The sequence below is a fragment of the Falco punctatus genome (genome assembly GCF_963210335.1).
Source record: "Falco punctatus genome assembly, chromosome: 4".
Taxonomy (NCBI): domain Eukaryota; kingdom Metazoa; phylum Chordata; class Aves; order Falconiformes; family Falconidae; genus Falco; species Falco punctatus.
Genome location: NC_137583.1, coordinates 101,267,203 through 101,290,337, shown reverse-complemented (window position 1 = coordinate 101,290,337; position 23,135 = coordinate 101,267,203). Strand labels below are relative to the sequence as shown.

The following is a 23,135-nucleotide window of genomic DNA, read 5'->3' as shown; positions in this document are numbered from 1 at the left end:
GCTACTCTTCACCAAATGGTGGAAAATAAATCTGTTTTAGAAGCTGGATGCTCTACGCTGTGGCCAAAAGCTCTCCATTGTTTCATTTGACACACAGAATTTTGTCATACTGAGAATACAAGAACTAGTCAGCTTTTTAGCCCATACTGCAAGTCCAAAGTTATACTCCAGAATGAATGCAGAAACATGGGGGGGGGGGGGGGGGAGTTTAGCATAATAAGAACACCGTGCTTCATTTCATTCTGGCATTCAGTATTATACATGTTCTTTGGGAAGCCCACTAGCAGGAAGATACCACAAAAAGGTGCAAGCAGCCCGACTGCCATAAGGTTGCTGGGTTGGGGTTTTTTAGTTGGTTGGTTTTTGTTTTTTTTTTTTTCGTTTCGATTTGGATTTTTTTTTTTTTTTTTTTTGAAACTTCCTGGCCCCTTAAGTACACCCCACCACTCCCAAAACGTCATTTTAATTTTTTTTTTTGTTTTCCCACGAAATTCATACTCTTGTTCCCTGACATCAGCAGCTTTAAGAAACAAGAAAAGCTCTTCCAGAGCTTTCTAGAAAATTATTTCAGAGGTACAGCAGTGGGATAGGAGTAAGTGTCCTTGCAAACTGGAGACAAAGGCATCACCACATTTTGCTAGTCTAAACGCCTTCACCTATCAGTTAAGCAAGCATCCCACAAAAAGCATGGGTACTCTCCCTGTTCTCAGGCAGGCTTTTCCCCTGAAGCTGCTTGTTGTGCTGTCCGATTTCATACTGGGAGGAAACCACCTCCAACACTGAAGTTACTGGAAAATTCCAGCAAAATCCCCCGCGTTGACCCCCAGAGCAGAAGGGGGGGACAGCAGACCGCCATTTTCCAGTTTCAGATGGAAATCAAGTTTCAAACTATCACAGCAAGAAACTATGTCCCAATGAAACTCAAGACACCTTCAAGCACATTTTGAAGAAGCCGCAGCCTCTGTGAAACAACGCTTAGGATCATCAGAAACAAAATCTTGCAAGCAAAGCGTTGTAAGCAAAACACACATAAAACGAGTTCTCGTTTTTGCATCCGTAAAGTTCCCGTTTGCACCAACGTTGCCCCGGAGCAGGAGATGCAGCTGCTGTGGCAAGGATGCCCATCTCTGCTAATTTCTGACTGCCTTAAAAAAAAAAAAAATACAGTCCTTCCCTCGTCACGGCCACCCTCCTTCCCTACGTATTCGGTTTATTTCCTCGGTATCTCACACGCCGAACGCGGCACAAAGCCGACCCCACGAAGCAGCTGAACCTCGCATCAGAAACGGCAGGGGCGTGGGGGGCTTTCCCCGCCCGCGGCCTCGCTGCCCAGGCTACGCGCCCCACATACCGGCTCCCTCAGAGGCCGCGGCAGCGGCTTCCCGCCGCGCACCGGCGGCCCGAGGCCCCGACAGCCGCCGCCCGCACCGAGCCGCGGGCCCCCCGCCTCACCTCCTCCTCCCGGGAGCGAGCGGCCGCCCGGGACCGCCGCCGCCTCGCCGCCCGCCCGTTGGAAGGGCGGCCCTACCCCCCACCCCCCCGGCGGAGCTGAGCCCACCCCCGGCCCCCGAGCCCCGCGGGGCGGCGGGACCCGGTGGGACGAAGCGCCGCGGCCGGTCGCGCCCGGCCCCTCAGGCCCGCCCGCCGCGAGGGTGCGGGGGCCCTCTGGCGCCGGCGAGGGGCGGGAGCGCGGCCGCCCCCTCCCGCGTTGCGTCGCGCCGCGCACTCACCTCGTCGTCGTGGTGCTGGCAGTAGCTGGCCCGGTCGGGGAAGACGGAAAGGATGTTGTAGGGCGAGGCGGGGTACGGCGGGCTGAGGGCGAGCGGCGCGGCGGGGCCGGCGGCGGCGGCGGGGCCGGCGGCGGCGGCGAAGCGCTCGATGAAGTGGTCCTTGGTCAGGCGCACGCGCTGGTGCGCCCGCACGCAGTTGTCGCACAGGTGCTCCTGGCAGTCGAGGCAGCGGGAGCTGGCGGCGTTGCCCTCGTCGCAGGAGCTGCAGCGGGGCTCGCCCTGCCGGCTGTGGGGCCGCCGCAGCAGGAGCGCCGCCGAGCCGCCGCCCGAGGAGGAGGAGGAGGACGTCGAGGAGGGCGCGGCCGAGGCGGCGGCGGCGGGCGAGGAGCCGGCGGCGCGGTGCGGCGGCGGCGGGCGTCCGTGGTGGCGGTTGTTGCCGCCGCCGCCGCCGCCCCCCGCGCCGGAGCCGGCGGCGGGGCCGGCCCCGGCGGCGCGGCCGTTCTTCTGCTCGTCGGCGGCGGCGGCCACGACCACGACGTCCAGCAGGTTGCTGAGGAGGAAGTTGGAGGAGGGCAGCGCGTCCATGCCCGAGGGCTCCGAGATCACCACCTTCTGGTCGCAGATGGGGCAGCGCAGCTTGAGCGCGTCCCCCGCGCCGGGGTGCCGCTGCGCCTCCAGGCACTGGCGGCAGAAGGCGTGCAGGCAGGGCAGGACGTGGAGCCGCCGCGGCGGGCCCCCGCAGGAGGAGCCGCCGCCGCCGCCCCCGGAGGAGCTGGAGGTCTGCGAGGAGGACGAGGAGGTGGAGGAGTTGGAGGAGAGGGGAGCCGGCGAGCCGCACATCTCCTTGCACAGCGGGCAGATCTGGAAGTCGGACTCGGGAAACGAAGCCATTTGCGATGGGCCCGGCTCCCCGATGGGGGGTGAAAACGCGCCTCCCCTCCCTCACAGAACAGAAGCGTGGGCGGGAAAAAAAAAAAAAAAAAGACGGGGGGCGTCTGTAGAGGCGTGGGGAGAAGAAGGTAGTTCTGCAAGCGGCTTACGAGCAAGCTGGCATCGATCAGTCGTTTTGCCAAGTGGGATCGATTGGCCGGTTTTGCAAATACGGTGTCATCGATCCGGCGTCTGCAGGGAGCTGGATCCTCGCCTCGTACCTCGCCGCTGCCGGGCTTGCTGCTGGCGAGAGTGTATTTTTGGTATCAAGGTGTAGCTGTCCCGCTCTCCCTCGGCAAATGGAGCCTCTCTTCCCTCACATGTACTCAGCCCCCGATCCCCCGTTGCATTAGACAAATTGTATCGATTCCCAGATCGGTCAATACCTCACACAGTCTTCTCATTTCCCCCTTGGGTCAGCAGTTTGACAACGTGGTTTGGTTACTTGTCTTCCTAAACAGAAAGTGCATGGGCGCCGACCGCCCGATCCCCGCCGCGTCCAGCGGGGACCGGACCTGTGTCCGCCGGGGCTCGGCTCCGGTTCCCACGGCCGCAGGACGGGGTCGGGGCGGCAGTGCAAGTCCCTCCGGCTGGGCGGGGAGGACGCGGGTGAGGGGCTGCAGGGGCTTAACTCAAGTTTCGCGCTTTCTTCTTGGGGCGTGGGGTTTTTTCCTCTTTTCCTTTAAACCTGTGCTTGTCGGGGGGGAAGGGGAAATTTCGTTTCAGTTCCCCCCTCCACTTTTGCAATCCAGAGCAGCTCTAGGAGAGAGAGAGGCACTGAAACACAGTGGCCAGGCAGACTTCTCCGGCTCCAGTCCTCCCCCGCCGACGCCTGCTCCACCACCGCATGACTGGGGGGTGGGGATGGAGGGCGGCGTTGGTGCCCACCCCACCGGCAGAAACTCACGCTTGCGGGACACAGAGGAGAGGGAGGAGATGGGAAGAAGAAAAGGGCTCCGCGGACGGTTAAAAGCAGCGGTCCCCTCTCGCCTCTCAAAAATCCCGGCTCGCCGTCCGCCTTCCTCTAAGCGGGGTCCCCGCGGAGGGCAGCGCCGAGCCCGCAGCGGCCCCACCACACGCGGTGCCCGGCGGCGGGACCGGGCGCTCAGCGCCGCGGGCTCGGCGCGACTCGCACACGCTGCGGCGGCCGCGGCCGGGCAGAGGAGCAGCGGCAGGTCCCCGCCGGCCGCCCTGAATTATTCATGGGGGGTGTATTATATTCGCTCGCACAAATTGGAGCCGCTGTGCAATGCTATCCGAGCGCGCTACGCTCGCCCCCTCCTCCTCCTCTCCGGTTCTCGCTCGCTCTGAGCCCCTGCAGCGCCTGGGATCACATTTCCTTTGTCATCTCGCCTCTTCGCGTGGTGTTTTATTGAGAAAACAAAAATAATATAAAACCCGAAGAGAGGGAGCGAGGAGGGGATGGGGTGAGGTAGGGGGGTGGCAGCAAAAAACAAAACGCCCGCCTCCCCCGCGATCTGCCGAGCCGGAGCCCACCGGCCCCGGGGGGTGAATTAGCAGGAATTACTCACTGATGCGGCAGCACCGTCCCGGGCGGCGTGGGATTCGGGGAGAGCCATCGCGCTGGGCGCCTTCCCCCGGCCCAGCGGGGTGCGGAGGGGCAGAGCTGGGCGGCCCCGGCCCTCGGGCGGCGGGGGATGGGGGAAAGGGGGGGGAAGGGAGCTCAGGGCGCGGGGCAGCGCGGGGCCCGCAGGGCTGGCGGCGGCGCTGGCTCTGGCCCCGCTGCGGCCGCCGGCACTGGGGCGGCGCGGCGTGCGGGAGCCTTTTAAGCTCCGACGGCGCGGGCTGACTTCCGCCCGGCTGCGGGGGGCGGCCGGGGGGCGGCGGCGGCGGGCAGGAAACATTAGCCCTCCTCCTGCCCGACCTGCCCCCATCCGTCCGCATCCAGCCCCACCGCCCTCGCCCGCGATTTTTTAATATCGCCGTTTTCGGCGCCGCGGGCACCCCCACCACACACACAGGCCCCCGCCCCCCCAGGTTTGCTTTTACGCGGCTCAGGCGGTCGCCGGCCCCCCTCGCCCTTCTCCGGTTTGAGACGCGAGCGGAGAAGGAGCGGGGCCCGGGGGGCCGCGCTTTGCGAGCACCGGGGCGTTAACGCAGCTCTCTGCACGCAGTCGCTGGGTGAATGGTTTCCTCACGCCCAGCCTGGAGCGAGCGGCTCCTTCCGCGCCGCTGCGGTCGCCTCGGCTCTGCCGTGCCCGGGAGGGCGAGCCCGAGGGTTGCTGCTGGCCCGGGGCAGGCGCTTCCTCTCCCTTAAACTGACGCGATGAAGTTAGCAAAAAACGAGCGGCGACGACGTTTGCAGTGCTGCGAGACCCAACGGAAACAAACACGCAACAATTACCTCGGTTTAATCGAAGGCCTGGCGACCAGCGACTGCTGCGGGGCAAGCTCCAGCCGCGGCGCGGCTGAGTGGCCACCCTCTTGTTTCGGTGGGGCTCCTGCTAGCCGGCCCGAACGCGTTGCATCGCACCCTTAATGAGTAAAACTGGGCGTGCTGAAAAGTTTTAACACGTGAAACTGGCTTAGGGATGGGAAAGCAAAAATTAAAAAAAAACCAAACAAACAATAACAACAGGAAAAAACAGAGATTTGCGAGTGAAAGCATCTGTAAATAAGCAAAATAAACTTGAACCAAATTGGTGTTAAGTAATGATAACAAATTTGCAAAAATGCCACAGAAAAGGAAAGCTGTCTATTAAAATATATTGATTTATGTTCCTCTGCTTAGGCCTTAGACATACAAATAGCTAATACTATTTAGGCATTAAACACAAATAACACTCAGTTAAATTGTCTGCTTAAAAATAAAAGTCTTTTGCTGACAGGACTAAACACAGCAGCAATGAGCTGTGCCTGTGAGGATCTCTCTCCAAAAGCCCTTCAGCAAATTGAGAAACTCAGGAGCGCTAATGTCCTTCAGCAAGACCAAGCAATGGGAATCACTGATGAAGTCCGTGGGGCAACTAACATGCGTTAAGGTGTAAACAAGCATGAATATTTATTATGCCCCTCAGTAGTATATTCAGCTGAGAACTTGCCTTATGTATCACTAAAGGATTTGGCTCAGGGGCTGTGTTCTTTACATTGCATATCCATATGTTCACATTTGAGCATGCAGGTGAAACCCATCACAGATTTGACTAGCAGAGGTTAAAAAAAATCGTCAGGCTTTGCCTCAGCTCTGTTTGTTTGTCCTGTGGTTGCTGCAGAGGGTTATGATGCTGTGGAGCTTGTCCTTTTCCAGATGAAGCTAGTTAGTTGTGGAGAACGGTAACTCCCCGAACAACAAATGCATGGTTGATCTGTTTAGGTTTCCTAGATGATGCTTTCCACTAGCTGCCTCAGTAAAAACCATCATCTTTTGCTTTCAGAAATATTTTAATTGGGCAGAAATTCCCAGATGCATGTCTCCAGGCATATCTGACACCCCTGCCTTCCTCAGTGACAGCTGTTTGCTTTCCAGCTAACCAGCTAAAGAGGAGAATTCTGCACGTCCATGCTTCAGATGGCTCTAATGGGTGCATGAGGCTACCTATATGCTATGGAAGGTTCTTTTCACTGACAGGATCCACTGTATTTGTGCCAAAGCTCTCGAACCTTGTTTACAGCTTACACCCTCCCCGAGCTTGTAAAGGCTATAAGCAATTCACTGTCCCTGAAACAGTGGGTCCTTATTCCCCAGCTGTCATCCTCGTATTTGAGCACCTCTGTCTTTCTAAAGCAAAGTCCTCCCTTTCTTCTCCCTCCACTGCTGCCAAAGGAATGGAACATTTTGAGGCTTCCTCTGATTTTGGGTGGCTTTCTGTCTTCATTATGAAAACCACTGAAACAAAGCTAAAGGGGATATGCCAATATTATACTCAGTTCTGAAACATTAGCTGCTGGAGCACTTGTATGCTCGACTACACAGCAGATAGCACCGTGTGTTTTTCTGCTTAGTGCATTGACTCAATGTTTTTCGATCCAATTAACGTGTTCTGCTCTAAAGAAATCCTTGGCTCTCCTCAGATAGAGCAAGGCCTCAATATATTTCATTTGTTTTCTGAGCTGACAAACACGTGGGTGAACAACAGCATGAGGGCGGTAGGTGAAGTACGAGAGGCTTCTGGTTCCTTGGTAGACAGCAGGATGAGAACTTATTTTTATGATTTTTCCCTGGGAAGCTAGTGCTTCACATTTACCCTTTTTGTTTCTCAAAAACAAAAGAACAATAGCTATCCTGGTTAGCGGGGCTATTGTCCGTCTGTGCCAAATAAATGAAATCTCACTGCTTACGTGAGCCTCTGAGGCATTTCTCTGCATTCTGCTCGCTCTCCTTTGTGTTGCTCTGCTGAGGTTTCTCGCATTTATTCCTGTCTCTCCAGTATTTTTCACACCCGTTTCTCTCATCTTTCTTTTGTTCCCCATTCATACACTGTTGCTGGTCTGAATTTGAAACAGTGTAGTTTGTACTAAAGGTAAGCCCATTATTTAAACTGTGTTGAAATCATAACTGTGTCAAGAAGGCATCAGAACTGTGTTAAAACATTAACCATTAAAACATTCTAACAATGCTAAAATCTGGGCACAACCGGCCACATCTTCAGAGACACCTAATGAGCACAAAAATAGCTCCAAAGATACTGGACAACTTCCATCTAGTTGGAAAATCTCTATTTGGCAACATTTATCTGTCCTTGACTAACTGCCCAGCCACTGCAGCTAAAGTACGCATTAAAAATACGTGGCTTTTTTTTTTTTTTTCTCCTCCTTTTCCTCTTACATTTCTCTGGAAAATAGGACATTGGGGCTGAAGACTGCACCTGAGTCATTCTCTAGCATCTGCTTCCAATGTCGGGATGTGCTTTCCACTGTCCATACTTGGAAGCTTCATTTACTTGAAGAAAAGCATCTGCTTTCTGCCAGCAACACTACAGGACAAACAGAACGGTGTTCCTGCCAAAAGCAATACAGCTGGAAAAGCCGGGGGTCTGGAGGTTAAAAGCTTTGTTAAATAGAACCAGGTACAGTAATTGTGGGTTTGGGGATATTTTACTGTAATTTTAGAGGCAAACATTCACATAAGGAGCTCTCCCCTATACCACCTGCGTGAAATGGTCCAGCAGCCAGATACTGTTTGCCCTGCTGTACTGAGCGCTGAGGCGGCGTGCAAGCTCAAAGCTCAGCAGGGCTTGTGAACAGAAGCCGCTAAGTAGCTGGCGCAAGTCCCTGAACGTGCACAGGTAACAATGAACATATAGGACTGAACTTCTGTTGCCATTGTTGCTGTTTCACACCTAAGGACCCCGAAAACATTTCCATCTTCAGTATTGCTATACCACAGAGGTCTGAGGACATAAAAAGCCAAGACAGTGGTTCATCACTTCAAGTTCTGCATATTATTTTCTAGGGATTATAAAAACCCAAAACTCCCTGTCCTGGTGCACCTGAGAATCCCCTTCTTGCTTTGTTAACAAAGAGGCAAGAGGCACAGCACTGCATCCAGCTTGGATCTCTGCCTCCCACGCTCAAGAACGTGACTAGTAAATCAATGTACAAAGGGAGCAGTTCCAACAGGTCTATCCATAGAGAAAGGCTACAGCAAGACCTTGATGCTGGTGTAGTCTTTGGGGATTTTACATTTGTCAAATAGTGCAGATAAATGAAAGAGAAAGGTTTTGCTGTTGTTTTTTTAGCTCACTCTTAGCAACTTATTCATTACACTCAGAGGAATAGCCATCTTTTTTTTTGCTTTCACCACGACTGTACTTCATGGACAGCTGTGCCACTTAAGTCCAACCACTTTAGCCCTGATTTGTGCTTTTTTTTTTCTTCCTTTCCTCATTTTTCCTCTTGCAAACACAAACTTCTAAATTTGCCTCAGATTCCAAATTTGCCATGCCTGCTCTTGCATACTGCCTCTTGCTCAACCATATATCTGTCATTGGATCCATTAGTAAGTACAGTAGTAAGTTCAACTTTCTGCATGTGTTGCTGAGCTTCCTGTATGGTATGCTGGATCTTGAGCAGGGTGGAGGGCTGGGGAGCAAAGAAGCAGTAATTATTGTCCCCATAGACACTGGGAACTGGCTTGCTCAGCATATTAATTCAAGCTCTTGACACACCCTCCTCCACCCATCCATATCCCCTACAGCAGGGTCACCTTGAGTTTAAATTAAAGATGTGCTTGTTAGGATGTGATGGGATCCAGGAGAGCAGAGATAGCCTCCCCTATACACATGTGCAAGTGAAATCTGTAGATCTTGGTGTGCATCTTCACATCTCTACAGCCTTCAAGGGCTGGCTTTGGGAAGAAAAGATCTTGCACTCAAACAGCTGACATAACTTCTAAGCCTGGAGACACAACCAGGTTTAGGGATCGATCCTCTACTCTCCATTCCCAGAGAGAAAAAAAAACCCTAGTGTCTTGCCTTACAACACTGAGCTCTGCAGACAACTGATGGAAAGGTGCAATTTCTACATGTGCTAAAGGTTTTCTTACTTCTATTGACAGAGTCTCCCAGCACACCTTTATGCTTAAGCCTTGCTCTAGCTGTCCTACTACTTGCTATGCATCTGAGAGGAAACCGAATGACCTCCCCCCCCACCCTCCGTGCGTTCTGATTAATTCCTTCTTCCTTTCAGAAATTCTGTCTAAAAATCACCCATTTCTAACCACATAGTGAGATTTAGCATCACAAGGACATTTAGCACCTTTACCTTCTAAAGACTGCATCTCTAAAACCAGTTTCCTTTTCCAGACATCTCAAATCTCCCTCTATTCACCATCTGTTCAATCAGATTTCTTGTTAAACTAAGTACCTGTGTTGGCTTTAATCTTTGATGATGACAGTGTAGCTATTGCCCCCCAAGGATGGGCTCAAGGCCAGAAGATGCAGATGTCTGTTCTTCTCACCCTGATTCTGCTCTGACCCTGTTGCAGCTTTCAAATGTGATGCCTACCATTAAGAATGGTCTAGATCCAGGCTTTGGCCCACAAGGAGTGACTTCACTGACTGGATGTTGGCCTCATGCAAAAACTGATGCTGAAGTTAATACTTACTTTAATACTTAAGGCTCTCAAACTCACCTTCAACAAAATGTCCCATCAGATCACTTGGCCCTTCAGGAAGAGCTTGGCAGAGTAGGTATGGTTTTTAAACACGATCTGCAGGTCAAGAAACACAAACTCTGAGCAGCTGGAGGTAGAAAGCAGGTGCCAACATTACGGGCTAATAATTGCAAATGTTTTGTTATTAGCCTCCCATTTCCTGACACTGCTGCTGCTCCCATACCTCACTCCACATTCATCCTCTCCGCACAGTTAACTCGGCTGTAACTCAGAAATCCGCCCTACCTTGTTTCTTGTTCACATCCACAAGATCCTTTTACTCAGCTGGGGGAGTGCTGTTAACTGCAAGAGGTGGTGTATGCTACGGCTTAAGGGAGAATGGCTTGTCAGCTGTTAATGCTTCTCCACAGCTGTGTAAACTCCGGGTGCAGGCAGCTGTTCCCCTCCAGATCTGGCTGCAGGAGCTGGGAAGCCTGGCACCCTCAGCTATTCATTACCCGGTTCAGCCCGTAAACTGGGACATGTGAGTGTCCCCTAACACGCTGCAGCATCACTACAGTTGACCTTGTGCCAGGAAAGATGAAGCGCTTGTGCAGCCTGTTCAGAGGGACACTAGTATCTTCCATCTCTTCAGCTGGTTGCAAAGAGACATCATCTACATCTTAGGGTTATCTGCATCCAAGTGCTGCCAGTCCCCTTCTGCCTCCTCCTCACTCCCTGGGGGACAGTCTGCTCCTCCCTCAGGGCCATGCAATGTAATTCCCTGAGCATCATCGGCAAACCAGGACTCTCATTTGCAGCATGTGCCCTCAGGTGATTTTGTGTTACACGCAGCACTAATCCTGACCCACATTCAGGTGTGGCTCTCTCCCACAGCTGCTCTCATCAAGGCAGGGCTGTTCCAAAGGTATCGATTGAATGCTGAGAGAGAAAAGTGGAGGTAGGAAGGAAACAGGCTTTGGGCTAACCTGGACCTGAAATGTCATGAGTTTTGTATGTTGAAACCAACACGGGTCATTGACAGTACATGCAAAGGTAATACGCTTCTTTAAGAGAGCAAATGAACAAGCAAGTAGCCATGCAGGGCGATAATCAGAGTTCCTGGTTCGTGTGGGTGTTTATCATGGTTATAATTACATTTCCTGTAGGGAAAGCTGTAAGATGGACCCGGAGGAAGCTTTTGCTACCTTGCATCGTGTGGTTCCTCCAGACTCAGGTTACAGGATGAGGCTGTTGTGCGCTTGTGGTACGTGCACAAAGTTAGAGTCTCAGATCCCGGCTTCCCTGCAAAGTCTTCAGAAACTTGAAGTGACCCGTGAAAAGGCCTTTCCTCTCCTCATTGCTCCACCAGGGAGCCGAGAAGGGAGAAGCTCTTGCCTGGGCAAAGTAGGAGCCATCTTCTTTCCTATGCGGGACCCCAGTGGCATCCCTACATCCATAAAAGTGGACTTACAAAAGCAGCCTGTCACTCACATCCCATCCCAAAGTCTCTCTCACGTGCCACTGGGAAAACAGGCAGCTGAAACCCTTTCGGTGAGAGCCTCCTCCCAGAGATTTAGCCCCAAAGAGCTGCACGTTTCTTGAAGGCTGTTAAATGTCCCTTTGCAGCGTGCCTCCTCTCTGTGTGCAGACGGGCCCTGCGCCTGCTGGTGTAAATCCTTCCCAGGATACCTCCACCACGGAAGTTATAAATAGGCCGGGGGATAAGACAAAGGGAAGCTTTCTTAAAATGGAGGATACCATGAGTTCTGTTTGCTGGAGCAGGAACTTTAAAGGGAAGGCAGGGGTTCAGGGGAATTTTAAAGCTGTTGATTTGGCTGATGCTGTAGGTCTCGGAGGGGGGAACGCTGTCACTCTGAGGATCTTTCCCCTTTTTCGCTTTACTAAAGCAGGGTGTTGTGTCTCCTTTCAAATAAAACCCATGTACATTTATGATGACGGACAGCTGCTGGGAAGAGAAGTTTGTATATCTTCTGTTTGCTAGCCGCAGAGCGGTGGAGTTGCGTTGAGCCTGACAGCCCCTTTTGTGAACCGCTGCCTGGCAGTACAGATGCTCATTTGTTTAAATAAAAGCAGCCGAGGGGCTTGTGGTCTCTGCAGTGCAGACCCTACCCTTCCGCGGTGTTTCACAGCTACCGGCCTTGGGGTGCTACTGCAAGCTGGAGAAGTAAAAATAAGGAAGGAGGGAGCGAGCCTCAGGAAGCCAAATCAAATGGCGGTAGCAGCATCTCAGGAAGCTCGCCCAAGGTGGTGGGGTGCAGGGCAGGTGAAGAAGATCAGAAGTGTAGGAAATCAGGGAAACAGATGTGGCCATGCCAGGCTTCGGGGAGGGAGCTCCTGAGATGCGGGGCCAGCATTCCCATGCATTTCCATCTGGCAGTGAAGGAAATTATGTAAAGTGGAGGGGCCAGGGGCCCCCTTTCTTTTTTTTTTTTTTTTTTTTTTTTTTCTTCCAATTCTTTTCTCCCCTCACTTCCCATGATGCAATTAAACAGCCATTGCTGACATCATCATGTATGCACGCTGAATGCAGCCATTGTGTCTCGGCTGCAGTGCTGTACTATATATAGATTAGTTGCCAATCTCTGCTATGTATCAGCAGGGAAGACACCCAAGGAATTAAGTGAGCAGTTGCACTGTAGGACTCCTGGCTTTTGTCCCATGGCCTCAAGACCCGATGGGCTATACAGTAGAACTAGAAATAATCAAAAATAAGTGATTTGGAGATTGAGACAGGAAACTTTTGAAAGATTGATGTGCTGCAGTGGTAGGAAAGCAGCCTTCTAGGTGGCGATGCATGAAGCAAGAAAGACAATTTGACCCACACATGCTGCTGGCTTCTTTTACATAAAAATAGGGAGTCACCTCCCCTTGCCAGTCCCTATGCCAGGCAACATTAGATAGCTGCAAATCCTGCTTTCTTGGCCTTAGGTAGGTGGAGGAAAAACGTCCACCTGGGAATTGCGGTTTCGGCCTTCTGGGCACTTGAGGGGACAGAGTCAGCGACCTCCCCTCTGCAGGCAGTAGATGCACCCTGCAGTCCACTGTGCACCTAGCAGAGCAGCCAGTGCCTGCCTGCCTTGGCACTGCCAGTGGCATGAGAGGGTGAGCATTTTGGGGGGGACCACTGCTACACCTGTGGCCACCACGTATGAGGGAATCTCTTCCATGCTGAGCCTGTTCAAATGATCTTGCCAGCACTAGGTTAGGGAAATTTTGTCTTGTGCATTTCCAATGGCAGGGTTTTCTTTTGCAGCAAGACAGTTCCCTTAGCTCCTTCCTCCCTCCCTCCCTCCCACCCAGCCCTTTGGCAGGAGGTGACAGGAGGTGACTGAGCCGATCTAACAGCTCAACACTTCAGAAAGGGGCAAGTCCTGCTCCTTCCCTCTAACTCCGGCTCTTTGCTGCTCATCTCTGGACAGCCCGGGCAGCTGACAGCAGGGGCTGATGAGTGCTTGAGCAGAGAAGGTGGTGGGACTGGGGAACTGGATGAGCAGGAGAGGGCTGGGGTCCTTGGAGGTAAACAAACCCTCCCTGTTCAGCAGTGAGCTGTTAGATTGACTCAGACAACAGACAATTTCAGGATGTAAATTGACCCCGAAAGGAAAGCTTTGATGTTAGAGGCTTTTTTCTTTCTTGCTGACTTCACTCCAGGCCAAATTCCAACCGAACTGTGGCCACTAGCAGCTTTCTCAATCATTTCACGAACTCCCATACCAAGGTGATGGAAGTCCCATACCAAGGTGATGAGACCAAGTGTTGCTGCAGCCCCAGGCACTCAGCTCCCTGCCCTCACGCTGCCCTTGGGCCAGTCACATCATTTCTGTTCCTAAGAGGTGTTCAGCTCTTCACTCAGTAAACGGTACTTTTTGTTGCTCTGGCGCCTGCTAGGCATTTAAGAATAAGCCAGGTAAAAATGTCTGTTTCTTGTAGTCCCTGCAAGAGTGGCTGTTGCATTGGTAGCAGACAGAGAAAATGCTACCAGGACGTTTTGAAAATGTTCAGGGATGGAGGTTCCACAGCCTCTTTGTACCCCTGCTCCTGCGCTGACCCACCTCTTACAAAAAGGAAGGTTTTTCCTTACATCCCGGTAGGATTTCCCTTGCTAAACCCTGTGACTGCTGCCTCTTGTCCATCCAGTCTTCTCAGGCTGAATAAACCCATTTCCTTTGGCTATTTTTCACACATCATGTTCCAGTCTTCTAACCATCTTAGTGACCCTCTGCTGCACTTGCTTCAGCATATTCATATCTTTCTTGCACTGGGAAGCCCAAACTGAACACAATACCCCAGGTGCAGCCTCACTACTACTGAAAACAGGGGAGGGATCTCTTCCCTTGACCTGCTGGTTACATGCAGGTTACGTACAGTCTGGCGTTAGCCTTCATCTCTGCAGGAGCACACTCCTGGCTCATGTTCAAGCCATTGCTCTCTGGGACTCTCAGGTTCTTTTCTGCAGAGCTGCTGCTGCCCAGGCAGTAAGTCCCCACTGTTGCAGGGAGTTATTCCAGATGAGGTGCATGCAGGGCTTTGCATCTGTCCATGCTGAACTTCATAAGGTCTCTGTCACCCAATTTCTCTAGCTTGTCCAGGTCCGTCTGAACAGCAGCCCTGCTTTCCAGGCTAATGGCCTTCTCCTGTTTTAAAGTTGTCTGTGAATTTGCTGGGGAGGTGTTATCTCCCATTGTGCAGGTCGTGGGTGACGTTGGTGTAAACCATTTCTGGCCTCAGTATTTACCCCAAAACTCACTACTCATAATTGGATGCCTGACGGACTCTGAATCCATGACTACTCCCTCCAGAACCTAAGCACCAAGGCAGTTTTTCACCCACATTCTAGTCCATCGATGTAGCCCATACTGCCTCAGTTTGGCTACAAGGACGTTACGGGACACCATGGTGAAAGCATTGCTACAGCCAAGGAAAGCGGCATCCAGTGCCTTCCCCAGCCCTCCCAGAGTGGGTTGCTTATTCCATTGGGAGGGCAGGCAGGCTGGTCAGGCACACTTTGCCCTTGGAGAAACCATGCTGCCTATTCCTAGTCACTCTCCTGTCCTTCATGACATGGACACAGAGTCCCTCAGGACTTGCTTCATAATTTTCCCAGGCACTGGGTTGAGTCTGACCAGGTAGTTCTTCCCCAGAGTCTCCTTTCAGTGTTTTGGGGTTTTTTTGGTGGTTTTTTTTTTTTTTTTTTTTTGGCAGGAATCTTCCCCCAGTCATCAGAGACCACTCCTGGTTGCTATGACCTTCCAGAGAGAAGCGTGGCCTCACAGCAACATAGACCATCACCCCCAGCACCCTCAATTGCATCCCCTCTGGTCCCATGACTTACAGACTTTTTTTATGCAGCTTACCTCTGTGGTCCCTAGCTTGACCCTCCTGTAGCATGAGCTCTGCCTCTCTGCCTTAGGCTGTGGAAGCGGGCTGAGACCTTGCCAATAAAAGCAAGGCAAAGAGGGCACTGAATGATGCTTCTTCAGGTCTGTCATTGGGTGTCAGCTAGGTAGGAAGCTGTGTGCCATCACAGCTTGGTGGGGTTGGTGCCCACCCAGATGAACTCTGCCTTTCTTTCTGATGGCAGCTAAAGCTGCTGCCGCCGAGTAAAAACATCTCAGTTTATATGCACTGCAAGTCGACATGACACCAAGACTACCCCCAGCACCCAGCCCTGTCTTGCTATGTGCACCCGATGGTGGGGAAGAGCAGAGTGGTCCCCAGCATAACTCCAGGCTATTCAGCATGTTTCTAAGTCTGGATTTGGGACAGGTTAATGCCCTTCTCCAGCAGTGGTGCATGTGCTGGTGTATTGCATTTTCCATCCCAGCCAGGCGTGCTTTGCACTTACCAAAGCAGAGAGCAGAAACAGTACCGTGCTTTACATCTTGCCAACCAAACCCAAACAGGATAGTATACGAGCTGATGCTAACGGCAGACCTCAAGTCAGGCATCGATCGGCAGATCAAACACAGACCTGGTTGAAGCTGACGGATGTACAAAGCAGCTTTCAAGTAAGATAAAAGGAGCAAGTGAAGATCCCTGTGCAGCATGATCGCTGCTACTGCAGAAGCCACCACACCACTCGTGGCATCACAGCCAGCATTGCACAGCCTGGAAAATGGCAACCCAGCAAAGCCCCAAATAGTGGTTTTGGGTGACAGTGACAGTTAATGACAGCTACTGAAACTGCAGAACTTTTGCAGCTTGACCAATGACTAATCCATGGCATTACAGTCTATTTTTCAAACAATTGAAAAAAGTCACTGTATTGGGTTTACAGATGTTCCTCAAATGGAAGAGGACGATACATTATCCTACACCACTGCTGCAGTTAGTAGCCTGATGTGTTTCCGTTTCTGCTTGTGTTTGTTAGTCCTTTTAATTGCATGTATGTTGCAAAATGAATGTGAGGCACAAATCTGGATATGAGAATCTGGTCCAGTTTAAGCCCTTCTGATGTGGCTATCTTCACCAGTAAAAACAAAGGCAGCATCAGAGCAGATGGAAAATTCTATGGTATTTCTGGAGGTACGAGGGAATGCTTTGTATTTTCTGGATGCAAACAGTATTTCTATTTGGTAATTGCTATGCTGGAACCAATTGTCTTTCATTCAGTGTCTTTTTAATTTCCAGATATGAAAAACCTGTAATTTTTTAATTGATTTTGTATCTTTTCTTGATACAGCTTGACACAGAACCCTAAAAGCTTCCACCTAACTGGGTAATTATATTTCGTTTTTAAGGTGGAAATATTTTAAACTTCCCGTAATGTTAAAAAGCTCCCAAAGATACTTTGAATATTGGCCACAAGCATGGCCGGGGGGATGATTGACTAAGTGACTGTCAAAACAAAACTCCCAGAGCACTGAGCAGCCCTAGGAAACTGGATGTCTAAGGAACCCTGACGGCAGGAGCTGAGAGTTGAGGCAGCATCTGCCCTGCCTCAGCTGCCCTTGGGAACCTTGCTGCGTTGCCCCTGGCAGGTAGCCGATCTGAACTGAATGCATATATTTGTCTGCTACGATGAAGTTTTGTTAGATGTTTATTCTCTGACTGTGCAGATCCAAAAATTAGGAGAAAAACTGTAGTTCCTCAGCAACAAAAGAGAAAAGCTCTATATTTTCACAAAGCCTGAAGCACGGATTCTCTCCCAACATGGTGGATGGAGGGTATCTCCCAACCCCCATAAATGGCTATCTGATCCTGGCAACAGCGATCTGCAAAGCTATGAAGCCCTCTCTGCTTTTCAGGTTTCTGATGCAAGCACCTTGCGTAATACCTGAGGCTTCCAGATACAGGAACCATAAGCCAGCCCATAAGGCTGAACATATATTTTATCCACCTTGAGGCCGAAATAGCCTGACCTTTAGATGATCTTCGGAAGATGATGAATAATGTATTGCATCTCCCAGAAGGCTGATTTCTGCCCATACAGTAACTGACAGTTTTCCTGACATCAACCAACTGTGTCAGCTTGTATCTTTTCAAAAAAGGTTCTGGGGTTATCGAGGGAAAAAACCTGTAAGGTGGAGGAAGGACCGTTTCAAAAAGAAGTCAAAACCTATTGTAACCGTCAAATGGGAGTGACTCTTGGGACAGCCCTGCCCTCCTCATGCAGTGCCTGCAATGTTTGGATTCTCCTGAGCTCAATAAAATCTATCAAAGAGGAAACATCAGCAGGGTTGGAAAGAGACAGCAGGAACTGAGGGCTAAGAGAGCATTTCCAAGGAGTTAATTAGTGTTGCGTTGGTATTTGTGGGTAAGCAGACCTGTGAGCAAGGGCATATAATTATGAGACCATTTAGAAATTCCCAGAGAAGCTCTCTTCATTGGCAAACGGCAGCACCGAGCCAGCACTGACACATGCTGGCTGCTATGAGACAGAATTTAGACATAGCTCGTTACCAAAAAGGCGTTACAGGATGAAGTCCAAGTCCTTAGGTTCAAAGAAATCTCTGGGACTGCTTCAGCCTAGCTGCCTGCCATCTCCAGCCATTTCCCACTGGGCTGGAGCCCTTCCCAGGAGCCCAGGTGTCCCTGGGACCAGCCAGGTCTTGGCAAAAGCATCTCTGTGCGAGGGGGCTCCCTGCAGGTTGTGGACCAGCAGGCCGCCATGCAAGGAAAGGCTTGTCTCCCTCTGCTCTCTCTCCCTTCCCCCAGGACTGCATTAAAAAGGCCTGGAAACACCAGCCTCCTGTCATGAGTCACCAAAGTGACTTTTAAGCCCAGAGGGAATTTTTAAAGTAATTTAATGCTTAGAAGTTTACACCTGTTCAGGGATGGGTAAAGCTCCTAAACCAGGTTTGGTGCTTTTCAAAATGCTTTGCCATGCCAATTAACCTCAGACATGTTTGCAGGGTAAGAATGATGCTGGCTGAGTTTGCTCTGCTTTTCTGGGCTAAACCATTTCCTGGGAGCAAGCCCTGCAAAATGCCCAAGCTCTCGCCCTCATAGCAGAGCATGGATGTTGTAGCAGCAGGAATGGGCCATGCTGCCTTCTGGTTTTTGGGCAGAGCAGCCCTTTGATGCCCTGTCCTGCTCCCTTTGCCATCCTTCTCAGTGCTCGCCAGTGCTCCACTGGGCTGTCTGCCTGTTTGCTCTAGCTGGATGCTCGCAGCAAGGTTGGGGTTGTCTTAAAAGCTTTTAATAGCAGGGTGGCCACTATTAAATGAAAACATGTATTTAGACATGGCAAATGCCTTAGCTAATAGGCTTTTTGGGGAACAGTTAAGTTTCAGGGAACCACGATTTCTGCCAGCATAACTTCACTGGAGTGAATACAACATCTCCCAAAAAAGCCCGAGTGCACGGGGTCGTATCCATTGGCAGGATTGGAACTACTTGGAAATAAGAGCACAGACTTCTTTTAAAACACAATAAAAAGCATGATTCTCTGTGACTTATTACATATTCTGTATGCCTAAGCTGACACCACGTGTGTTCCTTACGTGCTTTGCTCAAGTACAATCTTAAGCACCTGGGGAGCTTGGCTGGCTTCACTGGATGTTGTTTGTGTTCAGTGCGATGCCAAGGTTGTGCTGCAGATATGTGCTACAGTTTAACCAGGTGAAACTACTGTTTTTGAGTGAAGCTTGTTTGGTCTCTCATTTCTCTTGGGGGTTTTATCTTCTGACATGGTTCTCTGAACTAAGCGTTGCTCCAAGGTCTTCCCCATACCTTTGGAAGATAACATGCATCTTGTTGGGACTTGCTGCTTAAACCACACGGGAATGAAGGGCCGTCTGACTCGCCAGCCTGCCTTATGCCTGCTGTGATCCTTTAGCGGCTTGGGTGACAAAGCAGGAACTGTGACTGGCTTGGTCCGTGCTGCTCTGCAGAGCAGCTGAATGCTTAACTGGGGGAAAGCAGGGATAAAGGGCATGGGGACTCAGTATCATCACCAAGGGCAGTGGGTGGGAGAGCGGCTCCAGAAGTATGGCTCTGAGTACACCCAACAATTGCAGGAGAAGGTTGCTGAATGTGGCTTCCCCTGCTCCTCTGCCTCCCCTCTGCGCTTGCACGCCTCTGCTCCCACTGCTCCCCTGCAGGCTGTATCCACCTGGCTGAGCTTAGGCTGGGGTGAAGCCCACTCCTGGGGAGGGGTGAGATGGACATGAAAACTTCCTCAGCTGCTCTTCAGCTAGCATCTTCTATCACAAGGAAAGATGACAAATTGTTTGTTAAATTATTTAAGATACTACTGACTGGTTATGAATTATTGAAGTGTTTATTACTTACCATTTGGATGGCAACTCAGCGCAGAAAATCACAAGCCTTGCAAGAAACCCGAGGCCAGCCATGGCTTGCCAGACATGCTGGGGACTCGGGGGTGAGCCGAGGTGGTGGGCGCAGCAGCATCTGGTGTGAGAAAAGGCACGGCTAGAGCCTGGAGCGTGTTGCAGCCTGTGCTGCTGCAGATGGCTTTGCCACTGGTGCTGCCGTCTCACAATCTCCTGCCACTCCTCCCAAGGCTATTTTTATTTAATATTTGCATGGTGGCAGTGCGAGGACCCCTTTGTACCATGTGCCATCTGAACATACTACAGAGACAATCCTTGTTCCAATTGTTTGCTCCCTATTACTGCTATTTTCTTCTTAAACTATCTTCAGGTAGGAGAGGACACCAGTAAAGCAAGAGCGTGCTAATTCTGATCAGCAAATGCATCCATTTGTTTTATGGTTTTGCACTGCTGAATTTTTTTATACCTGCTCTTTTACCTTCCTTTCCAGCCTCCCTCATGTTTGGGGGTTTTGCTTTCTGCTTTAATTTTCCCATTCCTTGAAACTGTAACCATGTGCTGATCATTAGGACTTCTGTTCAATGCATACTTATCCTTCCTGGTCACCATTCAAGAGTTGGAGATTAGTGATCAAAGAAAGAGTGTACCTTATCTTCCATGTTATTTTGAGAAAGACAAAGCAAGGAGATAAAAGTAGCCCGTTTGGACATGCAGCTCTGCTTAACAATACCTCCACATCAGCGCTGAGACAGTCAGGATTTGGCATGTAGTTAAAATACAACTCGTTGGAGCAAAAATTCTGCTAGTGAGTTCTGACTACATGACATGGCTGCTAAGAAATGAGAAGTTCACAATTACACTTCTGGCTGAGCAAGATGAGTTTGATTTGCAGGCATACAGGCATCATGGCACCCAGTGTCCACAGGGCAGTCAGCAATTGCTGGAAATCCCCGAGTGTTTGTGAATACAGTCAGCTGAATATGTTTGTCCTTGAAATGCAGCGTTTCTTATTTAGTATCCTGCGTTCATTTTTCCTCCCTTGCAAACATTTCAGTCATTCAGCCTAGGAACTGATTAAACCACCCAGTAAACACAGTACAGATGTCAAAGTGAAAAATTCACAAGCTATTCATAACAAGCCATCTGCTGAAAATAATTTGTCTAAACTATTTGGGGAAAATTTACGAAGTAATGAAAATGCTCAGAGATATTTGGGAAGATTCTAATTACCAAATATCAAGAGAAGGCCTAATGATATATTTTGGACACAATTGAAACCTTTACAGCTCATTGCAGGATTTGGGATAATAAATGCTCTTTGGCCTACTGTGCTAAGTACTGGCTGCTCAGTTTTGAAGCATATGAACCTGTTTCACGTTCATGATTACCCTACAAGAATGAGCAGTTTGAGGGTACTACATGGCCTGATTTATATTCCCAGGGCGATAGATGGCTGAACTCCCACTCAAGCTACATTTGGACTACACTGGAAACCCAACTTTTAGAAATTCACACCACCCAAAAAATAACATACAGTTTTGCTCAAGAAAAGGCATACCTAACCTCAACAAGTTTTCATTCAGGTAAATCATTGTTTCTTTGGCCGTTCGCACTGTTTTGCTAGTGCCATATCCCAGTTTTCAGAGCTTCTGCTGAGTCCTAGAGACGGGGTCTTCCATCTGCCATCTCTCCAGGAGCACATTTCTCCATTTCCTGCATCTCTTCTTTGCCTCAGTTTACACATTGCTGCTTTGACAGACAGCTGAGCTGGCTAAAGTGGTTTTTGTGTGTGAAATGCAGATTCAGGCCCCTGGGAGATGTATTTGCTGGTAGATCAGAGATCTCACCTTTAAACCACAAGTAATTTCCTGAAGAAGGCTTAAAGTGAAGTAAGAAAGAAGGGGAAAAGATTAGCATCTTCAGGGAACATTTTCCAGCACATCACTTAAATCCTCCCCCCCAGCATACAGACTGAGTAAAGGTTAATCCCACAACATATAAAATCCCATACAATCTGCACTCCCTCAACACATACATTTCCAGGAGGAATTCTTCTAACCGAGCATAGCTGGCAGCCACACAGGAAGGTAGCTCAGAGCTTAACGGCCACAAGTCAGTGGAGATCCAGGTCCATCAGTCTCCAGCAGATATAAAATTCACACGGGGACATCGCTGCTGTGCACATGCAGGATGGGGGCTTCCTCTGGGGGGGGACCGTGTGGACCAAGAAGAAAGACCTCTCCTCTCGGAAACCCCACACCAAGAGGTAGCTGTCAGAGCTTTCACTCTGGGATTAACTGGCCTGGGGTCAAACAGATCGGTAGGTAGGTAGGTACTTAATACGTTTGTCAGTAGATGTAACATCTGAAGTCTGTGCCTACTGAGTAGTTCCCCGTCCTATTTCTTCTTTTCTTTGGAAACTATCAGTGTAAATATTGTAAATAGACTGAAATGTCCATGAGTACAGCCGGTTGCTGAACTTCACCAACGATGAAATTTGTTTGGTGTTTGCAGTTGCTTCCCGTTTTGAAGTGACTTCTGATACTGAAGTCCCAGTTATGTACTTTTAAATAGAGATGAGCTAATGCATTGTCCAGCTGCTCTTGCCACTATCCTGTGTTTGTTGATAGTTGCCCATCTGCTGTTTGCCAGCTTAAAAATAAACATCCACAAGTAATACGAAAAGATGTTAATTTAGAGTCTTATCCTGATGCTGTGCAATTCATTCCATTTAACAAAGAACACGAAAACCCGCAGTAGCCAGTGTTACTAGAGGGACAAAATTAACTCCCTTTATGAAAACATGTTCTGAAATGTTGCTGCTGGGTTAAGAGCTGTGAAGCCTCCGCTAGCCCGCTCCTCTCGCTCTTCCACCTCTTGTTCGTGTCATGTAACGCTCCCACCCGCGAAGACCTTCGAGCGCCAAACTCGCGCTGAGCGCCGTGGGGCAAACACAGTCAGAGAGGGCTCGGCCCGAGGGTCCCCAGCCGCGCCCCGCCCCGCACCGCACCGCCGGCGCTGCGGCACACGGGTCGCCCCTTCGCCCGACGGGCGCTGCCCAGCGCCACCGCCTGCCTCTGCGGCGGGGAAACGACGGGAAAGCGGGGAGCGCCGCGGGTCGGTGGGCTGAGCCCCGGACCCTTCCCCGGCGGTGGGACTGGGAGCTCCTGGGCTCCGGCCCGGTGCCGCCGGGGGCTGCAGGAGGCAGGAACCAGACGCAGGAGCAGCCCCGCACGGCCGGAGCCCGGCGACGCTCTGGGGCCGGCTGCCCGCGCCCGCCGCAGTGACAGCGGGGCCCCCCCGCCGCACGCACGGCCCCCCCGCGCCCCCCGCGCCCCCCGCGGGAGGAGCTGCCTTGCCCCCGCCCGGGCGGGCCGGGGGGCCGTGCTGTGGCGGCGCGACGGGCGCAGCGGCCCCGCGGCGGCGGCTCCGGCCCGGCGGGGTTTGGCGGGACAAGGGCGGCACCCAGCGGCTGGCGGCTCCGTCACAGGCCTGCTGCCCCCGGCCCCGGGCACCGCCGCGCCGGAGCGGGGACCCCAGCCCCGAGCTCCCGCCCAGGGGGGACTTGTCACCTGGGGTTCTTGTTTTTCCCCCAGTAAAGCCCACACCCGGGAAGGCGCGGCAGGGCCTGGGGAAGGTCTGGCGTTGCTGCCGGTGCGG

At 51.3% G+C, this 23,135-nt stretch overlaps 1 protein-coding gene across 2 annotated transcripts in view; it reads right to left on the bottom strand.

Moving 5' to 3' along the window:
• TRIM71 (tripartite motif containing 71) overlaps window positions 1-22,803 on the bottom strand; it is an 84,057-nt gene extending 61,254 nt beyond the window's left edge. Inside the window, exons 1-2 of one of the 2 annotated variants that reach the window (XM_080387220.1) lie at window positions 4,193-22,803; window positions 1,731-3,419 (exon numbers count right to left, since the gene is read on the bottom strand). In XM_080387220.1, the coding sequence (XP_080243346.1) occupies window positions 1,731-2,621 (891 nt within the window). In that variant the 5' untranslated portion in view covers window positions 2,622-3,419; window positions 4,193-22,803. Of the gene's footprint in view, window positions 1-1,730 lie in introns of both variants that reach the window. The other variant, XM_080387219.1, reaches the window with a different exon arrangement.
• Window positions 22,804-23,135: the final 332 nt, after the last annotated feature.